Raw genomic sequence first — 12,859 nt, 5'->3', positions numbered from 1 at the left:
AGAGCGCATAAATGCTGAGGTTGAGTGAAATTCCATGGTATGCCAATCAGAGGTAGAGTTGGGCAGGTGTTTATAAGCACGCACAGTCGGACACGTTTCAACGAGAGACGGGTACGGCGTTATTAAATCGGCGGGGAGAGAAACAAAGGTTTTCCTGCTAAAGAGTTTCCACCGTGGTCAGAAAACGGGCACTATGACTCCAGAGTGACTACTCTCTCCGAATCTAATCGCTGTCACTCTCTCACTTCTCCCTCACTATCACACGCATGTTTAAACATCAGGCCAGACTGTATACTGTGTATATATATACATATATTGCTATAGTGCTTAACAAGCATTTAATGTTGCCCAGTTGTGGCCTGTTGAGGGTCAATAAATATCAAAAGTTCCAAAACATGTTATTTCTATCGATCCACTAGACATATCTACGTACATGGCATTTGATTGGAGGCTAGTCTTTGTCAAAAAGCAACATGGGAATAGTTTGTGTGTACATTGGTTCTGTTAATGTATTCAGTGTCCATTTCATTTTCAGTTCCATTATAGAAGGGTGGAGGTGGGGTTACATTTGTGCATTGAAAACATTTACTTGAAAGTAATGTACCAGTTGCTTTCTGAAGCAACTAGTTAGTTACAAATTATAAAAGTATCTAATTTAGTCACTTTTTGGATGAAGTAACTAGTACCTGAAACTAATGACGTTTTAAAGCAACTTAAATCAAACACTGCTGATAACAAATCCATTGCAATAATTATTACACTCCAATTAGCATGTTTAACATCCTACCACAGCTGGGTGTTTATAGTGACTGGTGCTTGTCGGGTCAGGCTTTGCCAGAGTCTGAACATCTCCATCTCGTCCGTTGACCAATCGTACACACAGTTCCAAGTGGCCAACCTTAGGTTTACAGAAACATGCAGTCAGGTGAGTAATTTACTCTAAACTTCTGCCTGAGTGGAACATCTAATTTATGTAGCAACTACTGCCTACTGATGTTTTCCCAAAACATGGTGTCTTTATACCTGGTGTAGTGAGTTAAGCTGGGCAAGGCTTAAGGAAGGTCTGATAGGAAGACTGCGCACTGGAACCCTCCAGTGGCCACTACGGAACTGTTGGTGAAGAGAAAAAGATTAAGCATGTTATATTTACAATAAACCAGAGGATCTGATAACGTGTCAATGACACATGGTTAAACTGTGCAAAAATGGCAGATTGTGATTTTAGAATTGCACGATAATCTGATATCTTAATGATAAGCTGCCAGATGATGCATTCAATGTATCAATTACCTCTGTAGACACAGAAGACATTTTGAACTGTAAAGTTACCTAGGCTCAAAGCCTTTAAACTATTTTTTTTTTTTGCTTTTTTTGTTGTTTAAATAATAACCAACATATCAACTGAGCTGCATCATCTTGAAAATTGGAGGCTAGGCCTCACTTTCTGTCATCTCCCTTTTTACTGTATAACTGTACATTCTTCTACCTGGTTGTATTGGTCAAAGAGTTCCACTCGTGTCCAACCGCAGGATGCCAGTTTGACGACCTCCTGGTCTTCAACATCCACATCTCTTGCTGCCTGCACCTCCACCACTAGAGAGAGGGCGGTCGATGGCTGGATCCTACAGAGGGAAAGGTTCATGTACATTTTTTAGATATGTTTTTTCTTTTTTTTTGTGATAATGTGGGTGGTTGGATTCTTTCTTCTCAGGAAATGAAATCTCACTTCGTCATTCAATTTATTACAACAGATGTTATCTCAGAACGCTTTACAGATAGAGTGGGTCTAGACCCCGTCCTATAATTTACAGAGACCCAACTTGTCCACCTCAAGAGCAATCACTTGAATGTTTCTACCCCTTGACGTAATAGTGTACTGATTTCCTTTTATGAGCCAGGTTGTCTCTATGCTTGAGCTTAGGCCACAGGAGGCATGCAAGAGAGTTTGGGTAGTGTTTTGCGTAGATTTTTTTTTTATTTTTTTTTACCTCTCTTATTTACCAATTCCAGTTTTTAAGTCTTGTCCTCAGACTTTTTGAGCCACATCTGCTGTATATAATAATAAACACAGCTCTTCTCAAGGCATTGCTCCTACCTAGGTACAGGCTGCTTGGCCAACAGGAGGGCGTAGTTCCCAGGGGTGTGGGCGTAAGGCAGGGACGGTCCTGGCAGGCACTGGACTGGGGGCAGCGGAGTTGGTGGTCCCACCTCCTCCCCTTCCGAGTAGAGAGCTGCCACTAGGCGCAGTGCCTTCTGGGAGACATCAACTCCCAGCACCAGGTCGTAGAAAACCACAAAACCAGCTCTGAAACACCAGAGGACTCAATTTCATTCAAGAAAAGGTAAGTGGGCTAAAACATGGACAAATCTGTAGATGATTTAATGTGATTTGCACACACATTATTACTTAACTGTGACTATGGGCTATTTGAGAGGATTTAAATATATAAGTAACTGCACAATGAGAGCTCAGTGTCTAAATTCAAAATTGATAATGAATATAACTGACGCAGGGTCGTAGGGGGCGGGACCCAACGAGTCCCTGAACATGCATGTTCCCAGTGGAGAGGGGAGGGAGCTGGCCTGGAGCGGAGAGACACAGAGGTACAGCATCAGGATCTATGTCACAGACGACACTTTCAAGTTACTTTTTAACTACAACTGTATTGGTGTACCAGTGAAAGAGGTGTATGAATGAGATTCTTGGGTTGAAGGGGAGGTGGAGAAGGCTGTCGCCCGGGCCTGGGAGCTTCTTTGCTTCTCTCCATCGCTGCCTGTAAACCGGCTAACCGTAGAAGGTTCTCTTTCTGAATCTGCTCAAGCTCAGTCCTCACTACTGCTGGAGAGCAGACACACACACACAACAAGACACCCACCCTTATTTTGTTGTCAATACAGGTCAGCAGTGCATTATATTGCACAATACATAATAATCACAACATTCCTAGACAAAATAAATTCATGTATCACAACTCACGGTGTAAGAATAAATGATTAAGAGGTTGTAGGAGGTTTCTGTGCTTCATTTCTAATTCCTTAAAGTGCTCATATTAAGCTTTTTGGCTTTTCCCCTTTCCTTTTATTGTTATATATCTTTTTTGTGCACGTTATAGATGTACAAAGGGAAAAAGTCTCTAACAGAAAACACTGTTCACAAACCGCTCCAAACAGCTCTATTTTAGTCTAGCCTTTACTTCAGTGACAAATGTGTGTAACTTTGTAACACGCATTATAATGCTCACCTAGGTACTAGCGTGGCACGCCCTCATACTCTACTTCTGACTGGCTAGTAGTCTTTACCTAGCTACTGCGCATGTGCGATTCCCAACAAAGACGCTATAGAAGTGAGATGCCTCACTCTCTGGCTAAAACAGAGAGCTCAACACAAAGGGTGAAAAGAGGAGCTGCAGCAATGTGTAGTACATCAAAAATATGCTCTTTTTTTTATTGAACCGTTAACCTATTCTGATATAATCTCTAAATACCATTATGAACATCAAGGAGTGAGTATAATATGAGCACTTTAAATGAATCTGTAGACCTAAAATGTCAGGGTGGTTTGATTAGAACTACTAATTATTTTGTTAACACAGATTGGTGTTTGGACTGTAGTTAATTTGAGCTCGTTACATACAGCTAACAGTCGTTTTTCACAGTAAATATAAAAGTGCTTTTATTTGTGGGAACTTTCCAACCGTCACTGTTATGGTGTCGCTCTCTGACCAGCTGGATCCTGAGGATCTCCTCCTCCAGCCTCTGGTTCTCCTGCTCCACAGCCAGCAGCTCCCAGCTCACACCCCGCTGACGAGGCTCCACCCCTGGAGACGAGGACAACAGTGATGTGGCTCAGGGCCAAAAGGTAATGTACCTTCAATTGTATGCCATACGTCTGGAGTGTGTAGGCCTACCAAGAAGAAGAATTTTTGCTGACGCTAGACAGTACTCCAATTTCGGCTGTGTGTTTTGCAGTCAACATGCCAAAACTGATCACGGTAAAAGAAATGTTGGACCCAAATTTAAACCGTGTACTTTGTGGAGGACATTCGTTTTCTCCACTGACCACAGCTGTGTTGACAGAGTTATACAGTGACGGGTGCTACATGTTTTCAGTTCATCACTCTTACTCTTCTTTTTGGCCTTGCCGGTCGCTGGTTGGTTTTCCTCCAGACTTTGGGCTTTTGCCTGCAGGGCAATCATTTGTGCCTCAATGGCTGGATCTGACCCACCTGACTGAATGTATGCCTGCCACAGGGCTCTGCAACAAAGAGATAGGATTTACCCTTGTATAACTAGGCAGCTATACAATAATAATATTCATATGTACATGGAAATAAACTGATTTTCTAAGTGTCAACCAGACAAATGGGAGAAGAAAATCTGCTTTTGTTTTTATATAAATGCCTCTTGAGGGATGAATGTGCATACTTTATCTGGGTTGAAAGAGGGCCATCTGGCGAAGAAATAAGCTTGTAGCTTTCATGATTATTCTTGCGTGGGTATGGCTGATCTGTGGGTACAGAGACCTCTTGTACACTAAAAAGAAAACAAAAACACAGTATATCATCTAAATTAGAACATATTGTGGAATTTGTGGAAAGTTTCCTAGCAATAATCCACCAAACAATAGGAAATATAATTTATTCTACCACAAATGTTGCAATGAGGAGCTACCCAGGCTTAATGAAATACATAATTGATGCTCTGAATCTGAGTCATCCTTTAGCTAGAAGAAAAAAACAAAACACGTTTCACTAAATATTCATCTTAGAGGCAAAGCACTGCAGGAGCAGTCATGTATTTTTGAATTCTATAGCTGACGTATACAAATAAATACTGTATATGGAAAAAAACTCTTTGTTGTATTCATGGGTAATTACGCTAACATCAATACACATATACACATATTCATGTACATATACCGTACTGTAATGCACGGAGATGTTCAGCGAGTTGTTGCAGCGTGTCCTCGTTTCTTTCCTCCTGCTCTCTGAGCTCCATCAACAGACTCTCCAGGTGAGTTGTGTTGCTCTGCTCAGACAGGACACTCACCTGATAGGCCAGCTCTGACACACACACACACACACACACACACACACACACACACACACACACACACACACACACACATACAGTCTTAGAGCAATCTTTGACATCAACATTGAGTGTAAAGCTTACACAAAGGCTGAAGAATTATTTGGCTTTCATGGTCTCAAGCAGTTTATCGTATCTTTCTCTCACCATCTCTCTGCTGCTCCAGCTTCTGGTTGTGAGCATGTATCAGGGTCAGCTGGCGCTCGTGGAGCATCGCCATTTCCCTCATCTCCTTCAGTCTTTCACTGTGACCCAGCTGACGCCCACTTGACTATGACATAAGACCATGTTTTTAAATGAATGGATTCACGCACAGCTTTGGTTCTTAAACATGTTACACCCTAGAGCAAAAATGATTCACGTGACTTTTTGTACTCTCATCTTGTAGCCGTCTTCACAGAATGACCTGCAACGCATTCTGACACCACTGGCTGATGACTTATTACAAAGAGATTTAACACTATAGAAGAAATGTGCACACCATCCTTTAAAGTGCTGCCAAGGTACTCTAAAATGAAAGGCTAGATGAGTACGCGGTGAAAAGAAAAGACCGCAAAAGAAAAAAAAAGAAACCTAGTGCCCACCTCAGTATCTGAGGTCCTTTTTGACCATTTTGGCAGATTTTCTTCAATGGACATCCTCAACTTGTGAAACTGAAAGTCAGAAAAGAGAAATGGTTTTGTATTCCACATTAATATTTACGCTTAAAATGTATCTTTGATAATAATTAGTTTATGATACTCATAGACTGCTTACTACCTTTTTTAAGTTGCTCTTCCAATTGTGTTGACTGACACAATGATATGCACCTGCAGTGCTCAGTATAATGAACATGTATACTACAAAATGGTGCCCTGACACTTTCATCCCTATTGGGTTCTTATGAATCTTAGGTCAAACAATTACGGCCCGCTGGGTTTTGTCATGGTGTTTTAGATGTTTATATTGTTTAAATGCAGTAGAGATGAAGGCTGGTTGGCTGGTGAAGAGGTCCAGTTGTACCTCATGTGTGAGATCTTGCAGAGCAGCACTCTCTGTCTGACTGGTCGCTGGTCTGTCCTCTGCTCTCGCTGGCGCTGGTTTGGCGTCAACATCCGTCCGCCTGGTGATGTTCCTCCGTTGACCTCTCAGCTGTACACACACAAAGACACATACAGCGTTTTCCCACTGAATTTGTTTCTTCAATTACATCTGTACATCCATGCAGGCCAATACACCAGCATCCAATACTGCGCAAAAAACGGTCTGCAATCATTTGTACTGCCAACACTGTGTAGTCAATGTATGTCTTTAGTTAGCTCTAGTGCATAAACATTGTATTGAATTTTTTTTTTCCCAAGTGTTTTTTTTACCTATGAACATGGCAAGGAGACCCCACAAACACAACTCTTAACATTATGGGAAGTTCCTGTCTTCATGTTATAAAGTCTTTAACAAATATACATAATACAGTTCCATGTGCATCTCCTGTAAGAATCATGAGATCTTTAAATATACAGAATGTAGCAATTTCTTTTATCAAGCCATCTTTATTTATATTGCCCCTTTCAAACAAGACAAAATGCAAATTGCTGAACAGTGACTGAAAAACATTAGACGAGAAAAAGGAATAATAAGAGAAAATGTAAATGGATTAGAGATAAATAAATGGATTTAGAGACGATGCACGTTAAGATAAATAGGAATGAATAACATATATTTAAAAAGAAATTACATGTTTAAAACAATATCAAGCATAATTTAAAACTATGAATTCTTTAATTATAAAATAATTAAGACAATAACTGTCATACACTGAAACCATAGAAGTTCTAACATGTTAAAACAAATATAAACACTTAAAATAACTTAAAATAATAAGTTAGTAAAATTGTAGTATACTATTGTATTTTAGTCTCCGTTTAAAGTTTTTTTTTTAATTTCCAGCTCCTTTCAGATCCTCAGGCAGGCTGTTCCAACATCTGGGTGCGTAGTAGCTGAAAGCAGCATCACCACACGTTTTAGTTCTGCTTTGTGGAACAACTAAAAGAGAAGAGTTGGAGGATCTGAAGAGCCTTCCTGGCTCATAAAATAAAAGCATTTGTGAGATTTAGCCTGGTGCTAGGCTGTGTAGTAGTGCCTTATAAACCAGTGAAAGGATTTTAAAATCAACATGAAAACTAACAGGTAACCAGTGTAAAGATATTATAGCTGAATTAACCCTTCCACTTTAATCGCATAAATTGTCTCTTTACTTTCAGTCTTTTACCTAATCCACCTGCTCAGACGTTGCTCTCCTTCAGTTTGATTTACTCACCTGAATGAGATCAGGGGTTCTTGTCTGTTTAGGGTCCCCACGTCCAGGTCTGTCTCTTAGGAGATGTTCAGAGCTGTGTCTTTGCACCCGACGGTGTCTTACCTCGCTTCCAATGCAGAACAGTGCTTTGTGTTTCTCAAGCAGCCCAGCGGAGCGAAACACCATGTTACATTCTCCGCAGACCAATTCCCTGTCCATCTGGTTTCAGAGCTGGTGTTTATCGTGGGGGGGTTAAATAAAAATAAAAAAGCTCAAATAAAGTTGTTTAAATATTAAACAAATAGCCTAACCTTAAACTGAAATAGTGTAGAAATAATACACAAAACAATATCAGGTCCCCCTAAAAGAAATTGTTGCAAAGAGTATTCTCCAAATAAGTACACAAACTACCTCGTAGTATTCGAAAGGAAATTGAAATGAACGGTCGGTTTACTTAAAAGCTGTAAAACATGTTTGATTTGTTCCTTAACTACCAAGGCTTGTATGTTGGTAACTGTCTCCATGCCACCATGAGTTCTTCTAAACATACCACCAATTGTCCCTGCCTGTTTTATGAGTTATCTCATTTTATATTGCATATGAATGTGTCAAAAGTGAAGTCTTTCCAACCCAAATAATGCCTGTCTTAACGGTGAAACTGGGGATCCTGTCTGAAGAAAACAGAAAAAAGCTCTCAGTTTCTGCACTTTCCTCTCCAACCACATTAAGCTAACACTTTTTCTTCTACTAGTTGAATATTCATGACAGGCCCTTTTTTTATTATTATTATTTTCAGACTGCCTGATGTTTTCTTCTCACCCTCGGGTGGGCACTCTGAGAGGCTGACTGCAGATGTGTAGGGGAAGTCTGGCTCCAAAGCAACAACAGTAAATGGACGTGACCTCAGTGAGTACAGTCACGCTCACAGTCACAACAAAAAAAGACAACAATACTTGAATGACAAAACTCACCAGAGTCAGTGTGTTATCCACATGCTGTAGCCTTCTGCGTTCACATATCACGACAGTGTAATGCAAAGTCTGGCTGTACAGGTTTTAGAACAGGACTCTACAAGGACAGCTCTCAGCAGGTCAGTTCCTTTGAGAGGATTTTCTCACATCCACCTGCTTCATAGAGACTCCTTATAGATGTGTTACAATCTCAAAGGCAAAACCGGAGTCTCTCTCAAGTCACAAAAGTATGACGCAATCAGCTCATCTACATCGCAACGTGTAAATGTGACACTCCAATTTTGGATTTCAGCTGTAAACAAACTGTAGCGGTATTTAACAGTGTGGGTCTGTTTTCTACTTCAGGCAAATTCAACTCAGTTGTAGTCATGTACTTCTGCTCATATTCGGTCAGCTTGTGTTGAAAAGAACACTCACAAATATCAGTAACATATTTTGGGTTGAACTCCATATACACACTTCATACACACTACTGTTTCACCGAATACATCAATGAAAATTCTCTTCATTTAGGTTTCCCCTGCTGACAGCTGGATGTATCAGCTTTTACTGTTACACCGAAGGTTGTGGCAACTTCAGGACTGCAGTAACCACAGATTTTAGTCTATGATTTTAATACCATGTGTCGTATTTCATTAGTAGTGTTGCATTCATCCCAGAATTATCTACTGAACAAACTCTCAAGATGTACTTGATATGTAAATTTTTTAATCTAATTATTGAGTCAGGATAGAGCCGGTCTGACAAGTAAAAGTGCATGAGGCATGCACTCTAACCTGTGCCAACCAATCCATCTGTCTGCACAAGCGCTTGGCAGGATTGTGGGTAAGAATTAGAAGGGAAGTACTGATTTAGACATTTACACATTTTTTTACTGTATCGTACATGGTGAGCCTGCGGAGATGTGGATGTTGTTTCAAGAATGGCTTGAGAAGTTTGTGTGGACATTTTGTGCAGCTACAAACACTTAATCGTTTACTGCTGTGAAGTCTGTTTCATACAAAAAACCCTGACTTTGGTTGGACTATCCCTTTAAACCGTAAACTAAGAGAAGTATTCAACTATTCACATTTTGCGCTATAAACTCTTCCATTCAGGATGGAAGGATTTTGTGCACCACAATTGAAGATTAAATGGAGAGTTTCCCTTTTTAAATACACTAATTTGTTCCATTAGTCTTAATCACCCCCTTCATACCAAGGCTAAGCCTAATAACTTAATCTCAGTTTTGCATTTAACTGCTTATATCAGGCTGCCCTGAAGCAACAACAGCCTCTATAATAATAATACTGCTGCTGCTGAGAGCTGAAATATTCAACATCCATCCGCACCTCTGACAGAGAGAAAGAAAGAAAGAGAGAGAGCGAGTTGAGGACTTGAACTCTTTTATCTCTCCCACATCTCTCCTCCTGCTCTGCAACACACACTCACACATGTCGGTTTGTTGCTAAGCAACTGTAAAATAAAGCAGTAGGCTCTGAAGTCAGAGAGAGGAGAGCGAAAGAGTTCACAAGTACCGCAATCCACTACTGTTTGTTTGGCTCTGTACATGATCCCACCACAGCTCTCAGTATACCATCTGTGAATCTGCGAGGACTTCTCGTTGCCCGTCTGCCGACCAATCAGCGTTGGCTGGGAGGGGGGAGGCGGACCCAGCGGTTCCCTAGGTTACCTGTGTGATTGACGTTCAGCCTCCTGCAGCGGAGCGCGCGGCAGTGTATCACTGATGCTCCTGCTTCCCCCCGGAGACTGTGGAGAAATCTGGAGGAGACGGAGAGAAAACACAAGAGCAAGAGGCATGCTAATTATTTAAAGTCCTTGGCTGTCTTCCTCCTGCTCTCTTTACTTGAGAGATGAAAGCCGGAGCACTGGAAGAAGCCGGCTGAAGGGAGAGGAAAGGATTCCTGAAGAAGGGGGATTTGTTGGTAAGAGAAGCCCATCACCACTTTTCTCTGTCTGTCTTGGCTTTACCAGTCACCTGTCCTTGCCAGAACTGTGAATAATGGGATAGCAGGTAAACAGGTTTTATTTGGGCTCTATGTTATATATTTGTGTGTGGGTGAGATGGAGAGAGAGACAGATTTTCTGCATGCTGCGTGGCTATATAGGTGGTTTGGTTTCACTGTATATCACATTGGATGGCTGTTTTACAGTATGCCAAAGCTTATGCTGAGTTAAGAGCTGCTGGTCTAAATGGGAACATATAGGAGCCAGAGTGATTAAAATGACACCGTACATATGAGCTGTGTCAGTCATTTCGGGGCTACAGTTACAGCTGAGGCCAGGATTTCTAGGCTTGCCTACTGTATCTGCATAGGAGGAGGAGTATTAATTACATAACCATCTATACTTCTGAATCTCTGTGCAGTATCATGCTATCCCAGTAGTCCAGAAAAGCTTCACTGCTACAGTGTGTGTGGCTGTCTGTTTGCTACTGTAACCTAGAAAGACATAGAGGCCGTTTCTCGTCTGAAGAAATAAATCTGTAGATATATACAATACGGGATGCTATATACGTCCCTGAATTGGAGGATTTGGAGTTTTATCGGTGTGAAGAGATGTGTGATGTAACAAGTGGGCAGCTGAAAAAAATCCCTGAAAACTGATGTCTGTGTTACAATTTAGAAAGATCATGAAGAGAGACAATGAGATGGCATGTGATGTATTGGGTTCAATTCTCTGAAAGGGAAATGGCGTTGGTGCCAGCCCTCTGTGCCACCAGGATTCCGTAGAACCTCCATTTGTCACCTCGGGTCAGGCGACAGCCGGCTCCTTCGTGCCCTCAGGACACAGATGTGCACAATCAGGGGACTTGACTTTCTGCTCGGCTGCTCTCTCGCCCAGAGTCTTCTGCCCGACTACCTGAGGATGCCAAAAATGTTTTAAAGCTTTAAGTTTTAAATCAGGTGTGAAAAGTTTAATCTGCAGGAAGTCTGTTTTTGTTTTTCTTTCAGTTGGGTTTTGTGAGTTTGGTGTTGAACTACAGAAAAACAAAACTGATATTGGTATTGTACGATATTGAATCATTTCATATATCCTAAATAATATCACAGTTTAAGAAAAGCACTACCCAAAATTATAATTGGTTTTGGATAATTCTTGCATCTCTTATCAGTATGCATATTGAAGATGCATCTAACCCATGCACATAGAGCTGAGAGGATTAGCTGATTATTCCGTCACTCAAAAATGAACAGGTAAATACTTTGATAATCAAATAATCATTTTAGGCTGATTCATCAACATTGTTACAGACTTATACAGATAATGACAATAATTCCTATTTGCAGCCCTATAGACATTCAACATTTCAGCATCCATATGACAGATCTTTACCCTGGTTTGGGTAATTGGCATTAATGACAACAGTCTTTCTCAATAATAAATCATATACTGTATAACCGGTGAAACAAAATCCACCTCAACAAGACATGGTCATTTGTATGAAGCATGTAGTATACCCATTTAATTGATCCTGGCTATGAAAGTAATGATCCAAGAAGCTATTTTGCCCTTTTTATCAGTGTGGTTGGTGGAATATGGGGAATACGAAATCGCAACCTCTGTGTTTTTAAAATCCTAAATACTTTTCTGACTGTACTATGAAATGAGTTGAACAAGAGCCTAGATTGATTAAAACAGAAATGTATGCTACCCACCATCAAAATCTTCAAAAATCTCATTTTATTAGATATCATTTTAAAAGCATTCTATAGAAAGTCAATAGATGGAACAGATTTGTTTCTAATCCGTTTTTGAAGATGTGCTTCCTCTGCCTACGATTGCACTCTTTCTTCCTTCTGAATGGACATTTTATTCCAACCATCTTAATGTAACTGACTCACTCTGTTTGTAAAACTCTGCTCCATCTTGTCAACTGGAAGAGAACTGACTAGCATCGAAGCCTAACAGGTTTTTGAACTTGTCATAGGTAAACCAAAAAAGATTCTGTAGACTTAGTTAATATTTTTATGAACCTGTACATTGACTACATGTCTGATATCGGTCCTCACAATGGATTCAGATCCTCTCTCCAGACACATACATCTATACGGAATAAATCTCTCAGTTTAGCTAAAAGCTCAGATGAAGGCTGCAAGCTTCCTCAGTGAGAATAAATGAGATATTCCATAGCATTACACTAGCTATAGAGTGGTAGGTGTTCGGGTCTCTCGAGCTACTGCCTGTCTGTCTGCCTGCGTAGGAGGAAACATCTCATCTTCACAGCTCTGTCTACTGCAGATATAAAGCTTTGGGATTTGTTTCTGCTTCATTAGACTGCATGCAACGCTGTGGCAAGGAAGATCAGTGAGAGAAGGGGTGGGAGAGGGGGGGCAGACTAGGAGCCAGATTGAGCCCACAACATCACAAGTACATGGTTTTCACCTTAGCCCACGGATTCACTGGGATGCCCCAAAGCTGAGAGCTTCTTCTAGCCAAGTGTACAGTAACATAGTGATTAAATCCCTGAGTCTTAGTAAGCCTCAAATCTCTCTCGGCTGGTAAAGGCTTCGTTGAAATT

At 40.8% G+C, this 12,859-nt stretch overlaps 1 protein-coding gene across 1 annotated transcript; it reads right to left on the bottom strand.

The window, feature by feature from the left end:
- Positions 1 to 775: 775 nt before the first annotated feature.
- ccdc17 (coiled-coil domain containing 17) lies at positions 776 to 7,778 on the bottom strand. Its single transcript, XM_032526215.1, has 14 exons — positions 7,388 to 7,778; positions 6,094 to 6,222; positions 5,676 to 5,744; positions 5,239 to 5,362; positions 4,925 to 5,063; positions 4,426 to 4,533; positions 4,125 to 4,255; positions 3,696 to 3,818; positions 2,658 to 2,839; positions 2,510 to 2,619; positions 2,096 to 2,305; positions 1,487 to 1,646; positions 1,024 to 1,110; positions 776 to 898 (listed from the first exon to the last, which is right to left on the bottom strand). The coding sequence occupies exons 1-14, from the start codon at positions 7,583 to 7,585 to the stop codon at positions 776 to 778; spliced, it is 1,893 nt and encodes a 630-aa protein (XP_032382106.1). The 5' UTR covers positions 7,586 to 7,778.
- Between the last annotated feature and the right edge of the window lie 5,081 nt (positions 7,779 to 12,859).

The sequence above is a fragment of the Etheostoma spectabile genome, chromosome 9 (genome assembly GCF_008692095.1).
Source record: "Etheostoma spectabile isolate EspeVRDwgs_2016 chromosome 9, UIUC_Espe_1.0, whole genome shotgun sequence".
In the NCBI taxonomy this organism is placed as follows: domain Eukaryota; kingdom Metazoa; phylum Chordata; class Actinopteri; order Perciformes; family Percidae; genus Etheostoma; species Etheostoma spectabile.
The sequence above is the reverse complement of the archived record's forward strand: the minus strand, read 5'-3'. Positions and strand labels throughout refer to the sequence as shown.